The sequence below is a fragment of the Mobula hypostoma genome, chromosome 9, assembly GCF_963921235.1.
Source record: "Mobula hypostoma chromosome 9, sMobHyp1.1, whole genome shotgun sequence".
In the NCBI taxonomy this organism is placed as follows: Eukaryota; Metazoa; Chordata; class Chondrichthyes; order Myliobatiformes; family Myliobatidae; genus Mobula; species Mobula hypostoma.
Genome location: NC_086105.1, coordinates 3043389 through 3056872, shown reverse-complemented (window position 1 = coordinate 3056872; position 13484 = coordinate 3043389). Strand labels below are relative to the sequence as shown.

At 43.1% G+C, this 13484-nt stretch overlaps 1 protein-coding gene across 1 annotated transcript in view; it reads left to right on the top strand.

Moving 5' to 3' along the window:
• utp20 (UTP20 small subunit processome component) overlaps nucleotides 1–13484 on the top strand; it is a 198488-nt gene that overhangs the window by 26777 nt on the left and 158227 nt on the right. The window contains exons 9-13 of the mRNA XM_063057593.1: nucleotides 3031–3174; nucleotides 6061–6195; nucleotides 10287–10364; nucleotides 10784–10971; nucleotides 12288–12416. Coding sequence (XP_062913663.1) covers nucleotides 3031–3174; nucleotides 6061–6195; nucleotides 10287–10364; nucleotides 10784–10971; nucleotides 12288–12416 — 674 coding nt within the window. The remainder of the gene's footprint in view (nucleotides 1–3030; nucleotides 3175–6060; nucleotides 6196–10286; nucleotides 10365–10783; nucleotides 10972–12287; nucleotides 12417–13484) is intronic.

Below are 13484 nucleotides of genomic sequence, written 5' to 3'. Positions count from 1 at the left end.
GGTGGTGTAGTGGCACCAGCGCTGGACTTCGGAGCGAAGGCTCCAGAGTTTGAATCCAGCCGGCTCCCTTGCACACAACAGGAATTCTGCAGATGCTGGAAATTCAAGCAACACACATAAAAGTTGCTGGTGAACGCCTACGCCACCAGCCGGCTTCATTTCAAGAGGACTAGAATATAAAAACAAGGATATAAAAGTAATGATGATGCTTCGTAAGGTATTGGTCAGACTGCATTTGCAGTATTGTGCAGCGTTTTAGACCACATCTAAGAAAGGATGTGCTAGCATTGGAGGGTCCCAAGGAGGTTCACGCGAATTATAAACGCAAACACGAGGAAATCTGCAGATGCTGGAATTTCAAGCAACACACATAAAAGTTGCTGGTGAACGCAGCAGGCCAGGCAGCATCTCTAGGAAGAGGTGCAGTCGACGTTTCAGGCCGAGACCCTTAGTTTTCCATCCGTGCTGGGTTGAGCATCGAGCTAGCAACTCGGCCTCGTAAAAATAAGAAAGCCTGCTAAAAAAAAAATGCCATCATGATGGTGTCCCGATGACTCCAGTTGGAGTTAAGGGCTTTCTTCTTCTTCCTCCTCTTGAAATGAATTATAACATTGTGTTTGCCTTCCTTACCAACTCAACCTGTAACTTAAACTTTAGGGAATCCCGCTCAAGGACTTCTGAGTCTCTTCACCTCTGATTTTTCAATTTTCTCCCTGTCTGGAAAATAGTCTACACCTTTATATCTTCTAGGAAGTGCATGATCATACACTTCCCTACACTATATCTGCCACTTCTTTGACCATTCTTCCAATCTGTCCAAGTTTTCTGCAGACTCCCTACTTCCTCATAACCACCTATCCTTCCTCCACCTATCTTGAATTCATTCTACTCTTCCATTTGCTTTTCTCCCTCCATCTCAAGCTCTGCCACTTCCCAGATTTGGTTTTTAAAATCCTTTTCTCTTAATCCATGGCTGGGCCCCCAAATCGGTGACATGGTGCTGATTTTAATTTGTTATTTTGTGGGTTTGACCACTGATGAGGGTGTTGCAGTTATACCAGCTGCTGATGTCATTGTCCTATTTCATAAATCTCTGGAATGGAACAGTCCGATATTCTCTCCACTGCAAGGTTGTTGCCAGGTCTGAGTTATAGGGACCATCCCTTCCCACTCTGCTCTACCATCCGCCTCACCCCTCTCCCCTCTCCACCATCTCTCCCCTCCTCCTACCATTTCCCACTCTCCTCTCATCCCACCCTCCCATATTCCCCACTTTCAAGAGGGATCTAGGAATACAGATCCTTAATTCCTTGAAAGTGGCATCATGGGTAGATAGGGTTTTAAAGAAAGCTTTTGGCACATTGACCTTCATAAATCAAGTATTGAGTACAGAAGTTGAGTGTTATGAGGAGTATAGATAAGGGAAATGTAAGCAGGCTTTTTCCACCTGATTAGATTAGAGCTAGAGGTCATTGAGTAATGGTGAAAGGTGAAATGCTAAAGGGAACATGAAGACTAATATCTTCACTCAGAGGGTGGTGGGAGTGAGGAATAAGCTGCCAGCAGAAGTTTTGGATGCAGCTTTGATTTCAACATTAAGAGAAATTTGGATAGGTATGTGGAGGTCTGTGGTCTGGCTGCAGGTTGATGGGATTAGGTAGAATAATAGTTGGGCAGAGACGTGATGAGATGAAGGGTCTGCTTCAGTGCGGTAGTGCTCTGAGACTATGGACTATGCAGGGCTGAGGGAATGCTGTGGTGCCAGTGTTTCTGCTGTCCGCTAGATTTAAGGGATAATTTTGCAGAATTCTGCTAAAGAGCTGCAGCGCCCTCCCTGATGTTGTGGCCAAGTTTGTCCCTTTGCCAGCATCGCCAGAGGGCTTGCCAAAATACTGTTTGGGTATTGTTTGGAAGATGTTGCGCTGTACTAGACATGCAACAAGCTTTGTCTTGACAACCATTCCTTCAGTGTCAACAAAATGATAGAGCTGGTCATGACCTCAGGAAGAGGGGTGGTGCACATGACCCTTTCTACGTCAAAGCTTCAAGTTCCCAGGTGTGACCATCACTAACAGTCTGTCCTAGTCAAACCATATAGACACCATGGCCAAGATAACTCACCAATATCTTTGATATTTGGCATGTCCCTGACAACCTTTACCATGCACCATAGAAAGCATTCTGCCTGGATGCTTCACAGTAACGTATGGTAACTTCTCTGCCTGTGACCACAAGAATCTGCAGAGTGTTGGACACAGCTCAGTGCATCAGAGGAACCAGCCTCTCCTCCATGGACTCTGTATACACTCTCACTGTCTTTCAGGGTTTTGTATTATCTGTGTGATGGAAGAGGGGAGAACAAAAATGTCCGGGGTGGGAGGGGTCTTTGATTATGCTGGCTGCTTTACTGAGTTCAAAGTTCAAGTAAATTTACAATGAGAGTGTAGACACAGTCCATGGAGGGGACGCTGGTTCCTCTGATGCACTAAGCGGTACACAAGACAAGTTTTTCACTGTATCTCAGTATGTGTGACAATAATAAACCAATACTAAATGTGTATAAAGCATTTCAGGATACACTGGGGTTATGAAAGCCGAGTTTAAATTTATTCTTGCTTCATTGGCTTTCTTTAAATCCTTGTGTAAGAATTTGCTCTGTATCACCTAAGAGCATTGACCACAGAGATTAATACAATATTTTTAAGTAATTTATTTACAGTACTGTGCAAAAGTCTTGGATACCCTAGCTATATGCCCAACACTTCTGCACAGTACTGTACATTATACACACTTCTTTACAATAAAAGAACATCACCAGGACTCAGTGGCAACTTGTTAGGTATACCTGTGATGCAAATACAGTTCTGTGCAAAAGTCTTAGGCAGACAATTGAAAATTACACTGTTCTTTGTGCTTTGAACACATTAGATTAAGGTTGTTCAGAGCACAGCAATGAACGATAAGTTACACTGTGGAGGAGTATTTTCTGTAATTGTAATCTGAGCTGTGAACATTTTGTGTCATTGACAGAGCTGTGTCCTGGGACTGAAAGACAGAGTCGACACTGAGGAACAACAAGTCTCGGATCAAATCCACCGCTTGCTGCAGATATACCTGGTGCTGCTGGAGCATAAACAAGGCTCAAAGGTTACTCAACCCAGCAATGTCTGTGAGGTGAGTCATGTAACCAGAGACTGGCGGCTCTCTGCAGGCCCGTCAGCTAGCCTTCAAAGTGCTGAAGCTTTAGCACTGCTGGGCCGACCCTCCTCACCACCCACCCATCTGCCCCTTCCCCATTGCCTTTAACACTCAGTGCAGGCTGCAGCCATCTGATGGTCTGATGTGTTCTGAGTGTGTACAAGCCTCTGCAAACAAATAATCTGTCACCCCTTCACCTTTCTCTACAACCTGCTACCCCCAGTGCAGAAGGACAAGTCTGACCTCAGAAAGCTTCGGCAGTAACTCCTGCAGAAAAATCTGGAGCTGGAGTCCCTAAGGCAGTTCTGTGTTGAGTTCAACACTGTCTGGCAACTTCTGTGATGCAACTGGTGCCGAATTGTATTGATCTCTGCCTTTCCTATCTTTCTTTCTTTCTTTATTAATCTTTTTATTGATTTACAAAGAGCATATATACAAACAAGAGGAGAATTATCTCAAATATATATAACAATAACAATGCAAATAGGAAGTGAAAGAGACGTTATCAAAATCATACATAGTATTAAGCTAATATGTAGTATATAATAAAAAAGAAGACAACTAATTCTCCTCTTATCAATTCATAAAGAGAGGAAAAAAAACTTGAAATTTTTAAAATGAGAAGGGAAAAAAAACCTCACTACACTGTATGGAAAAAAAGGACTGGGCAGTCCACTCCGAGAAAACACCCCAAAAAAAAGGACAGACTTTCTGATCAAGTCTAAAACTTTGAAAAAAAAATTGGAAGAGTAATAAATCAAATCAAATGAAAATATTGAATAAAAGGTTGCCAGATTTGTTCAAATTTAAAGGATGTATCAAATGTCGTACTTCTTAATTTCTCTAAACTTAAACAGGACATAATGGAGGAGAGCCAATAAAAGACTGCAGGTGGATTAGAATGCTTCCACTTCAATAAAATGGCTCTCCTAGCCAATAAAGTTGAAAAGGCTATCATACGTTGAGTGGAAACAGGAGTATTTCGGGCTTCCGATGGGATAATCCCAAAGATTGCCGTAAGTAAATTAGGTTGTAGGTCCAGATCCAAGACTTTTGATAGTGTTTTAAAAACATCTCTCCAAAAATTATCTAGCTTTATGCAAGACCAAAACATATGAGTTAAAGTGGCCACGTCAATATTACATCTGTTACAAATAGGATTGATATTGGAAAAAATACGTGCTAGTTTATCCTTTGACATATGGGCCCGATGCACTACCTTGAACTGTATCAAGGAATGACGGGCACAAATAGATGAGTTGTTAACCGAATAAAAAGTTTTACTCCATTGATTATCTGAAAAAGACTCTTGAAATTCCAATTCCCAAGCACGTTTAATTTTATTGTTAGATATCATTCGTAAATTCAATAACCGTTTATAAATTATAGCTATCAACCCTTTTTGAAGTGGTTTAAACTGAAAGAGAGCATCTGTCATATTAGGCAGATAAGCAGAAGGGTAATTTGGCAGCAAACCACGTAAAAAATTTCTAATTTGTAAATATCTAAAAAAGTGTACATTAGATAAATCATATTTATCCACTAACTAAGAAAAAGACATCAAACAATCTCCTAAAAACAAATCTGAAAAAGTTGTTTTTCCTTTGGTTTTCCAAATTAAAAAGGCCTTATCCAAAATGGATGGTTTAAAAAAATAATTGAAATGGATATTACTAGAAAGAACAAAATTAACTCAAAAAAATCTGTGAAACTGAAACCAAATTCTTAATGTATGTTTAATAATGGGATTAAAGTCTTGTCTACTAATCTTAGAAAACAAAAAGGGAAGAGGAGCTCCCAGTAAAGAGGTCAAAGAGAACCCCTTCGCCGAGTTTTCCTCCAAATCCAACCATGAAGGACATTCATGTATGTCTGAATAGTGAATCCAAAAAGTAATATATCAAATATTAATTGCCCAATAATACATTCTAAAATTTGGCAAAGCCATACCACTGTCCTTTTTTAATTTCTGCAATAAGGGTTTACTCAATCTAGGATTTTTATTATTCCAAATATAAAATAAGATTAAAGAGTCTATTCTGTCAAAAAACGTTTTAGGAACAAAGGAAAGAACTGCCTGAAATATATATAAGAATTTATATAAGAACTACCTTATATAAATTCTATCTTATATATATAATATATATAAGAACTATCATTTTAATAGCAATAATTTGATCTATTAATGATAATGTCATAGGTGACCATTTAGAAAGCATTTGTAATCAATTAATGGGAGAAAATTATATTTATACAGGTCCTTAAAATTTTTAGTAATTTTAATACCAAGATGAGTAAAGTAATTTTTAGCAATACTAAAGGGTAGTTGATGATATTGATCTGAGTAATTATTAATGGGAAGTAACTCACTTTTATGTAAATTTAATTTATATCCAGGAAAAAACTACTGAATTCAGAAAATATATATAACATAGGAATAGATGTCCTAGGATCTGAAATATAAACTAACAGGTCATTTGCATACAACAAAACCTTGTGTACTTTGTCCCCTCTCTTAATACTCTGAACAGTATTGGAATCTCTAAGAGCAATAGCAAGGGGCTGTCTTTCCTTTAATAGTGGTTAGTGTAACGTCATTACAGCACCAGCAACACAGGTTCAACTCCTGCTGCATTCTGTAAGGAATTTGTTCTCCCTGTGACTGTGTGGGCTTTCTCTTGGTGTTCTGGTCCTCCCGTATTCCAAAGAATATGAGATAGTTGGTTAATTGGTCACATGGGCGTAATTGGGCTCAGTCTGGAAGGCTTGTTTCTGTGCCGTAACTCTAAATAAATAAGAATGAAGCCTCCGTGCGTACTGTTCACTCACTTCGTACTCGCGTCTTCCGGCTTTACCTTGCAGACCCTGGTGCAGATGCTGCAGAGCTCGCAGATGGACTTGCCTTGCCGTAGGACTCTGCTGAAGGGTGTCTCCACTCTGCTGACAGCTCAGAACATCTCTCTCCCGAAAGTGCTGACTGAGGAAACTGCTAGAAAGGTATTTAATACTTGTTTCCAATTGGCAAGTACCACTGTGCTCTGAGTGGGATTGGTTCGAGGTTCAGGGACTGAGGTTGTGCCCTTTGATGTATTCAGTCAGTTACTGCAAAGAAACAGTCACTGTTATTGTTAAACACTGCAGTGTTTCATTTCCACATTCTGTACTCAAGATTGTTTATTGTCATTCTTCAGTATATAAGTATAATGGAGAACGAGCTGATTGTTACTCTGGATCTGAGGCAGAATAAAAAACACAATAAATATAAATATAAAAGCAATCCTATAAAGCACTATGCACAGAGTGAGGGTGGCTGAATATACAAAAGATTAGTTCATATACATAGACTGACTTTATGTATATAAAGTGATTCTCTGTACATAAGGGGATAAAATGATTCTTGGCAATCGGAGCTCTGTTAGGTAGCAATATGGCTTATGAAACCTGGGCTGCTGGAGATTTTGATCAGTCCGTCAGTTTGGGGCACACAATTGTTTTTTGAATCTATAAATATACGAGGGGTGATTGATAAGTTCGTGGCCTAAGGTAGAAGGAGTCAACTTTAGAAAACCTAGCACATTTATTTTTCGTACATTTACACACTTAGTCCAGCAGTCATGGAGCATCCGGATCCCTTCTTTGTAGAAGTTGGTGTCTTGGACCTGCAGAAGTGGTCCACAGCAGGAGTGATTGATAAGTTTGTGGCCTAAGGTAGAAGGAGATGAGTTATTAACTTTAAACCTTCGGCATCTTCACTCAAAGAGTTGAACTGCATGTTCATGTAACGAGAGCTGTATGACTCATCTCCTTCTACAATAGGCCACGAACTTATCAATCACCCCTGCTGTGGACCACCTGGAGGTCCAAGAGGCTCATCAGCCAGGTGCTCCGGTTTCCTCCCACATTCTGGTTAGTAGGTTAATTGGTCACAAGGGTGTAATTGGGTGGTGCAGGTTTGTTGTGCTGGAAGGCCTTTTACCATGCTGTATCTCCAAATAAATAATAATATAAATAATTGCCTTTGAGAATGATGGGGCGAGTCATCTTAAATCACTGTGATCCCTCTGACAAAGACTGTGCTCCACCATTCCATCATGGCTGATTTATTTTCCCTCTCAATCCCATTCACCTGCTTTCTACCTGTGACCTTTGATGCCTTACAGTGATGTTGGGGAGAGAGTTCCAGAGATTAGACCCAGTGACAAGGAAAGACTGAAGTTTCGTGTACGGCTTAGCAACTGAGCCTGGTGGAACCGTTTCTTCCGACAGGAGAAGGGGCAACGGCCGGTTGTCCGTGCCTAAAACCAGTCACCTCAGGCAGATGAGGCTCATCAGTTATGGTTGGCAGCTGCTCTAGGAGAAGGAAAACTCTGATCTTAAACCTCTGCTTCCTTGTGGTTATACTCACTCATGGGCAAAGATTTAGGGGTAATTCTCGAGGGGAAAGTCCAGAGCTGGCGCCTCTAAGGCAGTCCTATGTTGAGTTCAATGCTGACTCACTCCCCTTGCGATGCTGCTGGTGCTAAACTGTATCGGTCTCTGCCGTTCCTTTAGATTCGTCAGCTGCATAGAGAGGGGGAGGCTGGTACATGGGCAACAGTTTGCTTTCCATATCGTTTGACCCTGACCAGTGGAAGCCTTCTAAGCTCCCAGCCAGGATGGTGTGTGACTTGGAGGGGAGTCGGCAGCAAGCAGTGGTCCCTGCGGCTGTAGCCCACGCCCTGCTGGGTGGGTGAGATGGTTGGGAGGAGCTGCCAGGGAAGCCCGACTGACCTAGCTGCCATTTTCATCATGACATCAGAGGAGATCCTTTCAACCATCACTGCCTGGCTCGCCATCTTTCATACAGAACAGCATAGCGTAGGAGGTGGCCATTCAGTCCATTAACATAGCTCTTTGATAGATCCATTCAGTACAGTTCCTTGTGAAACCTTGTACTGTTCCCCCTTAAATATTTCTCCAGATCAAAATAAAGATTCATGTTGAATCCATTACCACCATCCTTCCAAGCAGTGCGCTCCACATTGCAATGTCAATATCTTTGCTTCATCTTCCCTCTGCTTTTCCTCATTGTCCTGTGTCAGCACCAGCTGTTTACTCGCCCTCCTGCTTCTTACAGTCAGTACTTTGTGTTTCTGAGAACCTCCCTCAAATTTCCTCTTAACTTTTTCTGTTTACTGGGCCCACATTTCCCCTCTCTGTCTTTGTTGCTGAAATTTCTCAGAGAGTCATAACCCAAGCCTAATACAGCACAGAAACAGGCCCTTTGGCCCATGTCGGCCATGCTGAACTATTGATCTGTCTAGTCCCATTACTTGCACCTGAACAATAGCCCTCCAAACTCCTTCTATCCATGTACCTATCAAACCTCCCTCGAATGTTGAGATTGAACCTGCTTCCACCACTTGTGCTAGCAGCTCGTTCCACACTCTCACCACCTTCTGAGTGAAGAAGTTTTCCCTCATGTTCTCCTTAAACTTTCACCCTTTACCCTTAACTCATGACCTCTAGTTGTAGTCCTACCCAACCTCAGTGCAGAAAGCCTGCTTGCATTTACCCTATCTATACCCTCATAATTTTGTATGCCTCTATCTCAATCTTCCATGTTCCAAGGAATGAAGTTTGAACCTATTCCATCTTTTTTTAATTACTCAGGCCCTCAAGTACTGGCAACATCCTTATAAATTTTCTCTGCACTCTTTCAATCTTTTTGATATCTTTGGTAGGTAACCAGAACAGCACGCAATAGTTCACTCCTATGGCTCTTACAGTAAATCCCCCCTGCCACCCCTCCAAGACTTTGGCATCCTTCCAAATGTGCAGTATAGTTTCCAGAAGAACTGGAAACTATTTTTGCTACTAAATTGCTTCTTGTCATCCTCAAAGCCCCACAACTATGCATCTTGCTGTGATCCTGCAGGTTCTGTGCTGGCCACCATTTCCCTGGCACCTCTTCCTTGGGTTGAGAATGAGGCAAGATGGCGCCAGTGACCGACGGTGACGTCCTGCAGACAGCTCACAAAACTGTTTGATACTTCTCTTCTTCTAAATAGACTTCTTCTGAACTGCAATTGACTGCAGCCTGTAATTTTCCTTTTAAGGATGTATTTTTGAGTCGACTAAGCGATCTGGCACTTTTGTGATCTCCTGGGGGATTTGGCGAGGATGAGAGCAGAGAGTGTGGGCATGGCCATCGCTGGTGTTGGCTGTGTCAATACCTAGTAGTGCAACATGAACCCTTTGTCATCTCCAATACTCTGCAACAAATAAAGCTTTGAGCAAGATAAAATAGTTGATGATGAGAGTGGAAAACTAATAGGTATTCAGCATAGTCTGCCTGTGTTTGACCTGTCTCCTTCTCTTCTCGCTGCTGTAAGGCGGGAGGTCACGCCGCCAGGTTCGGAAGCATTTGTTGCCCTGCACCCATTGAGCTACTGGACAGGCTTCACTCGCCTCAGCGCTGAACGGACTCCACAGCTGTGAACTCACTTTCGGGGACTCTGCAGTTCATGTTCCATGTGCTTTTTGTGTACATTTTTTTTTACTATTTGCATGATTTGATCAAGGATCATCAGAGCTGAACTGACTCTGCAGCTGTGGCCTGGATCTATCAGCACTCACCTCCGTGCTCGACTGACTACCGTGGCTGTGGCCTGGATCGATGAGTACTCACCTCCATGCTCAACTGACTCGGCAGCTGTAGCCTGCAGCCGTCAGCACACACCTCAGTGTTCAACTGACTTCTGTGGCTGTGGCCTGGATCTAACAGAACTCACTGTTGACTCACTTCTGGGGACATTTCAGTTTTTGTTTTTTTTAACTTTTTATTGTTTGCAAGTTTCTTTTTTTCACACATGGGTAGTTTGATGGTCTTTGTTGTGTGGGGTTTTTATTTAAATGGGTTCTACTATGTTTCATGGCTGTCTGCAAGAAGACAAATCTCAAGCTTCTATACTATATCCTGTACTTGGAACTTTGTGAGTGTTGAGTTTACAGATTTCCACTGGTGTTAAGAACTGATAGAAAACCTTTACCTACAAACATTGCTCTTCACTCACCTCAACTTCCATCATCTTCATTTTCTGCTCTAGGTTTTGGGAAGTGGGCTTGAAAGATCCTTAATTCTGGAGTTCCTCGAGGAGCTGTTGGATATGAGTGACTTTGAACAGGTAAGTTTTTGCTTTCAGGAACCGTACAACACAGTACAGGCCCTTTGGCCCACGATGTTGTGCCAACCTTTTAATCTCCCCTAAGATCAACTTAACCCCATGCATCCCACATAACCCTCCATTTTTCTATCATCCATATGCCTAAGAGTTTCTTAAGTGCCCCTACTGTATCTGCTCCACCACCACCCTTGGCAGGGCGAGCCATACATTGACTGCTCTCGGTGTAAAGAACTTCCCCCTGACATCCCCCCTGTTACGCCCCCTCATATTAGCCACTTCCGCCCCGGGAATAAAGCACTGCCTTTTCACTTATCTTAGTTTCTTATCATCTTCAACATCTCTATCAAGTCACCTCTCATCCTCCTTCGCTCCAAAGAGAAAAGCCACGCTTGCTCACTTGTTTGCTGATTGCTTCCTAGCTCCTCCTGCCAAGCCTGATCCAGTATGTGGAAGAGAGTTTTGCAGCTGGTTACCTCGTGGTCAAGGAGGAAATGCTGGGATTTCTGGTGAAGCTCATTCTGACCAAAGCCGAACCCCCTACGGATGGATCAATGGCCTATGAAAAGTACCCCCTCCTCTTCACGGGACAGACATGCCTGTCCACACGGTACGTGGTGGTCCATGTCATCAGAACTTGGCTTTCCTTCCTGCTTGATGATTCACCAGAGGCAACCTTTCAGCCACTGTACCTGTGATGTTCTGAAAGGGTTCCCAGTTGCTCCTGCTCGTTGTCTTTTTCCCAGAGTTTTGAGAAGGAATGGCAGTAGCCTTCTTCTTAAGAGGCCAGCGACAGCAGCTCATCAGAGTCTTCTGTCCTGGGCCAGACTTTCACTTTGTCTCCAGATGTGGCCCAAAGAGTCATAGAAAAGTACAGCACAGAATCAGGTCCTTCAACCCATCTAGTCTGTGCCAAACTATTTAAGCTGCCTACTCACACCAACCTGCACCGGGTCTATAGCCTTCCAGAACCCTACCATCTATGTACCTATTTAAACTTCTTTTAAATGTCTTTCACCACTTGTGCTGATAGCTCGTTCCATAGCCTCACGATCCTCTCAGTGAAGAAGTTTCTCCTCATGTTCCCCTTAAACATTCACCTTTCACCCTTAACCCATGACCTCCAGTTGTAGTCCCACCCAACCTCAGTGGAAAAAAGCCTGCTTGTGTTTACCCTATCTATACCCTCATAATTTTGTATACCTCCATCAAATCGCCTCTCAGCGTTCTATGTTCCAAGGAATAAAGTCCTAACCTATTCAATCTTTCCTTATTGCTCACATCCTCCAGACCTGGCAGCGTCCTTGCAAATTGTCCCTGTACTCTTCCAACCTTTTTTACATCTTTCCTGTAGGTAGGTGACCAAAGTTGCACACAGTACTCCAGATTAGCCCTCACCAATGTCTTATACAACTTCAGCATAACACCCCATCTGCTTTACTCAGTGCTTTGATTTATAAAGGCCTGTGTGCCAAAGGCTTTCTTTATGACCCCATCTACCTGTGACACCACTTCCATCTTCCTGGTGGATTCTTCCTGTCCCAAGGATGAGGTCTTTGGAGCTTCTGTTGGCATTCCTGTAGCACTGTTTTTTTTATGGGATGGGGTTGGTAGCCCCATTCCCAACCCTCATCCTTTTGCAGCCAAGCTTGGGATCATCCATGTGGAGTTGGCAGTGATCTATACAACTGGCTATAGATCAGTTGCAGATATGGGTGGAGAAATGATAGATGAAGGTGGGGTTTAATCTGACTAAATGAGAGCTGTTTGCCTTTAGGAGGTCGAATGTAAATTTAAAGAATGTGAGCAGCGTTGATCTGCAGAGGGATCCTGGGTTCCAAGTCCACAGCTCCCTGAAAGTGAGTGCCGTGCCATTCTACTTCACTCCACTCCCATGCATCTGAATCTGTTGTAAACCTCTTTCAGCTCAGGTGCGAGGACGGGAAGCGGAGGAGCCTTGGATTATATCCTGTCTCTGCTGCGGCTCCTTGAAGATGATGGGAAGTCTGACCTGGAACGTTGCTGGGGCGCTCTCGTTATACTACCTCACCTCAGGTGAGAACGTCTGGTGATCTTAGTCTGTAGCCTAATGTAGCTTCGTGAACTGGAGCTCACGTGGGTGAAATCCTGGATAACCTGTTTCCTCTTCCATTGGTCTGATCATTTCAGCTGGTTAGTTTCATCTGCTGTGAGCTTGTTCTTGCAGAAACGTGGCTCCAGGACACAACATCCCATGCACCATCAATCTTCAGGCCACGACACTCAGGGCCTGTGCTAATATTATTTTGTGACTGTGAGTGACTCAATGTGCTGTGTGTGACTGTATATTCTGGATTGTAATGACATGTGCTGTGTGTGACTGTGTGAACTGGATTGTGACAATATGTGCTGTGTGTGACTGTGTGAACTGGATCGTGACAATATGTGCTGTGTGTGACTGTGAACTGGATCGTGACAATATGTGCTGTGTGTGACTGTGAACTGGATCGTGACAATATGTGCTGTGTGTGACTGTGAACTGGATTGTGACAATATGTGCTGTGTGTGACTGTGTGAACTGGATCGTGACAATATGTGCTGTGTGTGACTGTGTGAACTGGATCGTGACAATATGTGCTGTGTGTGACTGTGAACTGGATCGTGACAATATGTGCTGTGTGTGACTGTGAACTGGATCGTGACAATATGTGCTGTGTGTGACTGTGAACTGGATCGTGACAATATGTGCTGTGTGTGACTGTGTGAACTGGATCGTGACAATATGTGCTGTGTGTGACTGTGTGAACTGGATTGTGACAATATGTGCTGTGTGTGACTGTGTGAACTGGATTGTGACAATATGTGCTGTGTGTGACTGTGCGAACTGGATCGTGACAATATGTGCTGTGTGTGACTGTGCGAACTGGATCGTGACAATATGTGCTGTGTGTGACTGTGTGAACTGGATTGTGACAATATGTGCTGTGTGTGACTGTGTGAACTGGATTGTGACAATATGTGCTGTGTGTGACTGTGTGAACTGGATCGTGACAATATGTGCTGTGTGTGACTGTGAACTGGATCGTGACAATATGTGCTGTGTGTGACTGTGTGAACTGGATTGTGACAATATGTGCTGTGTGT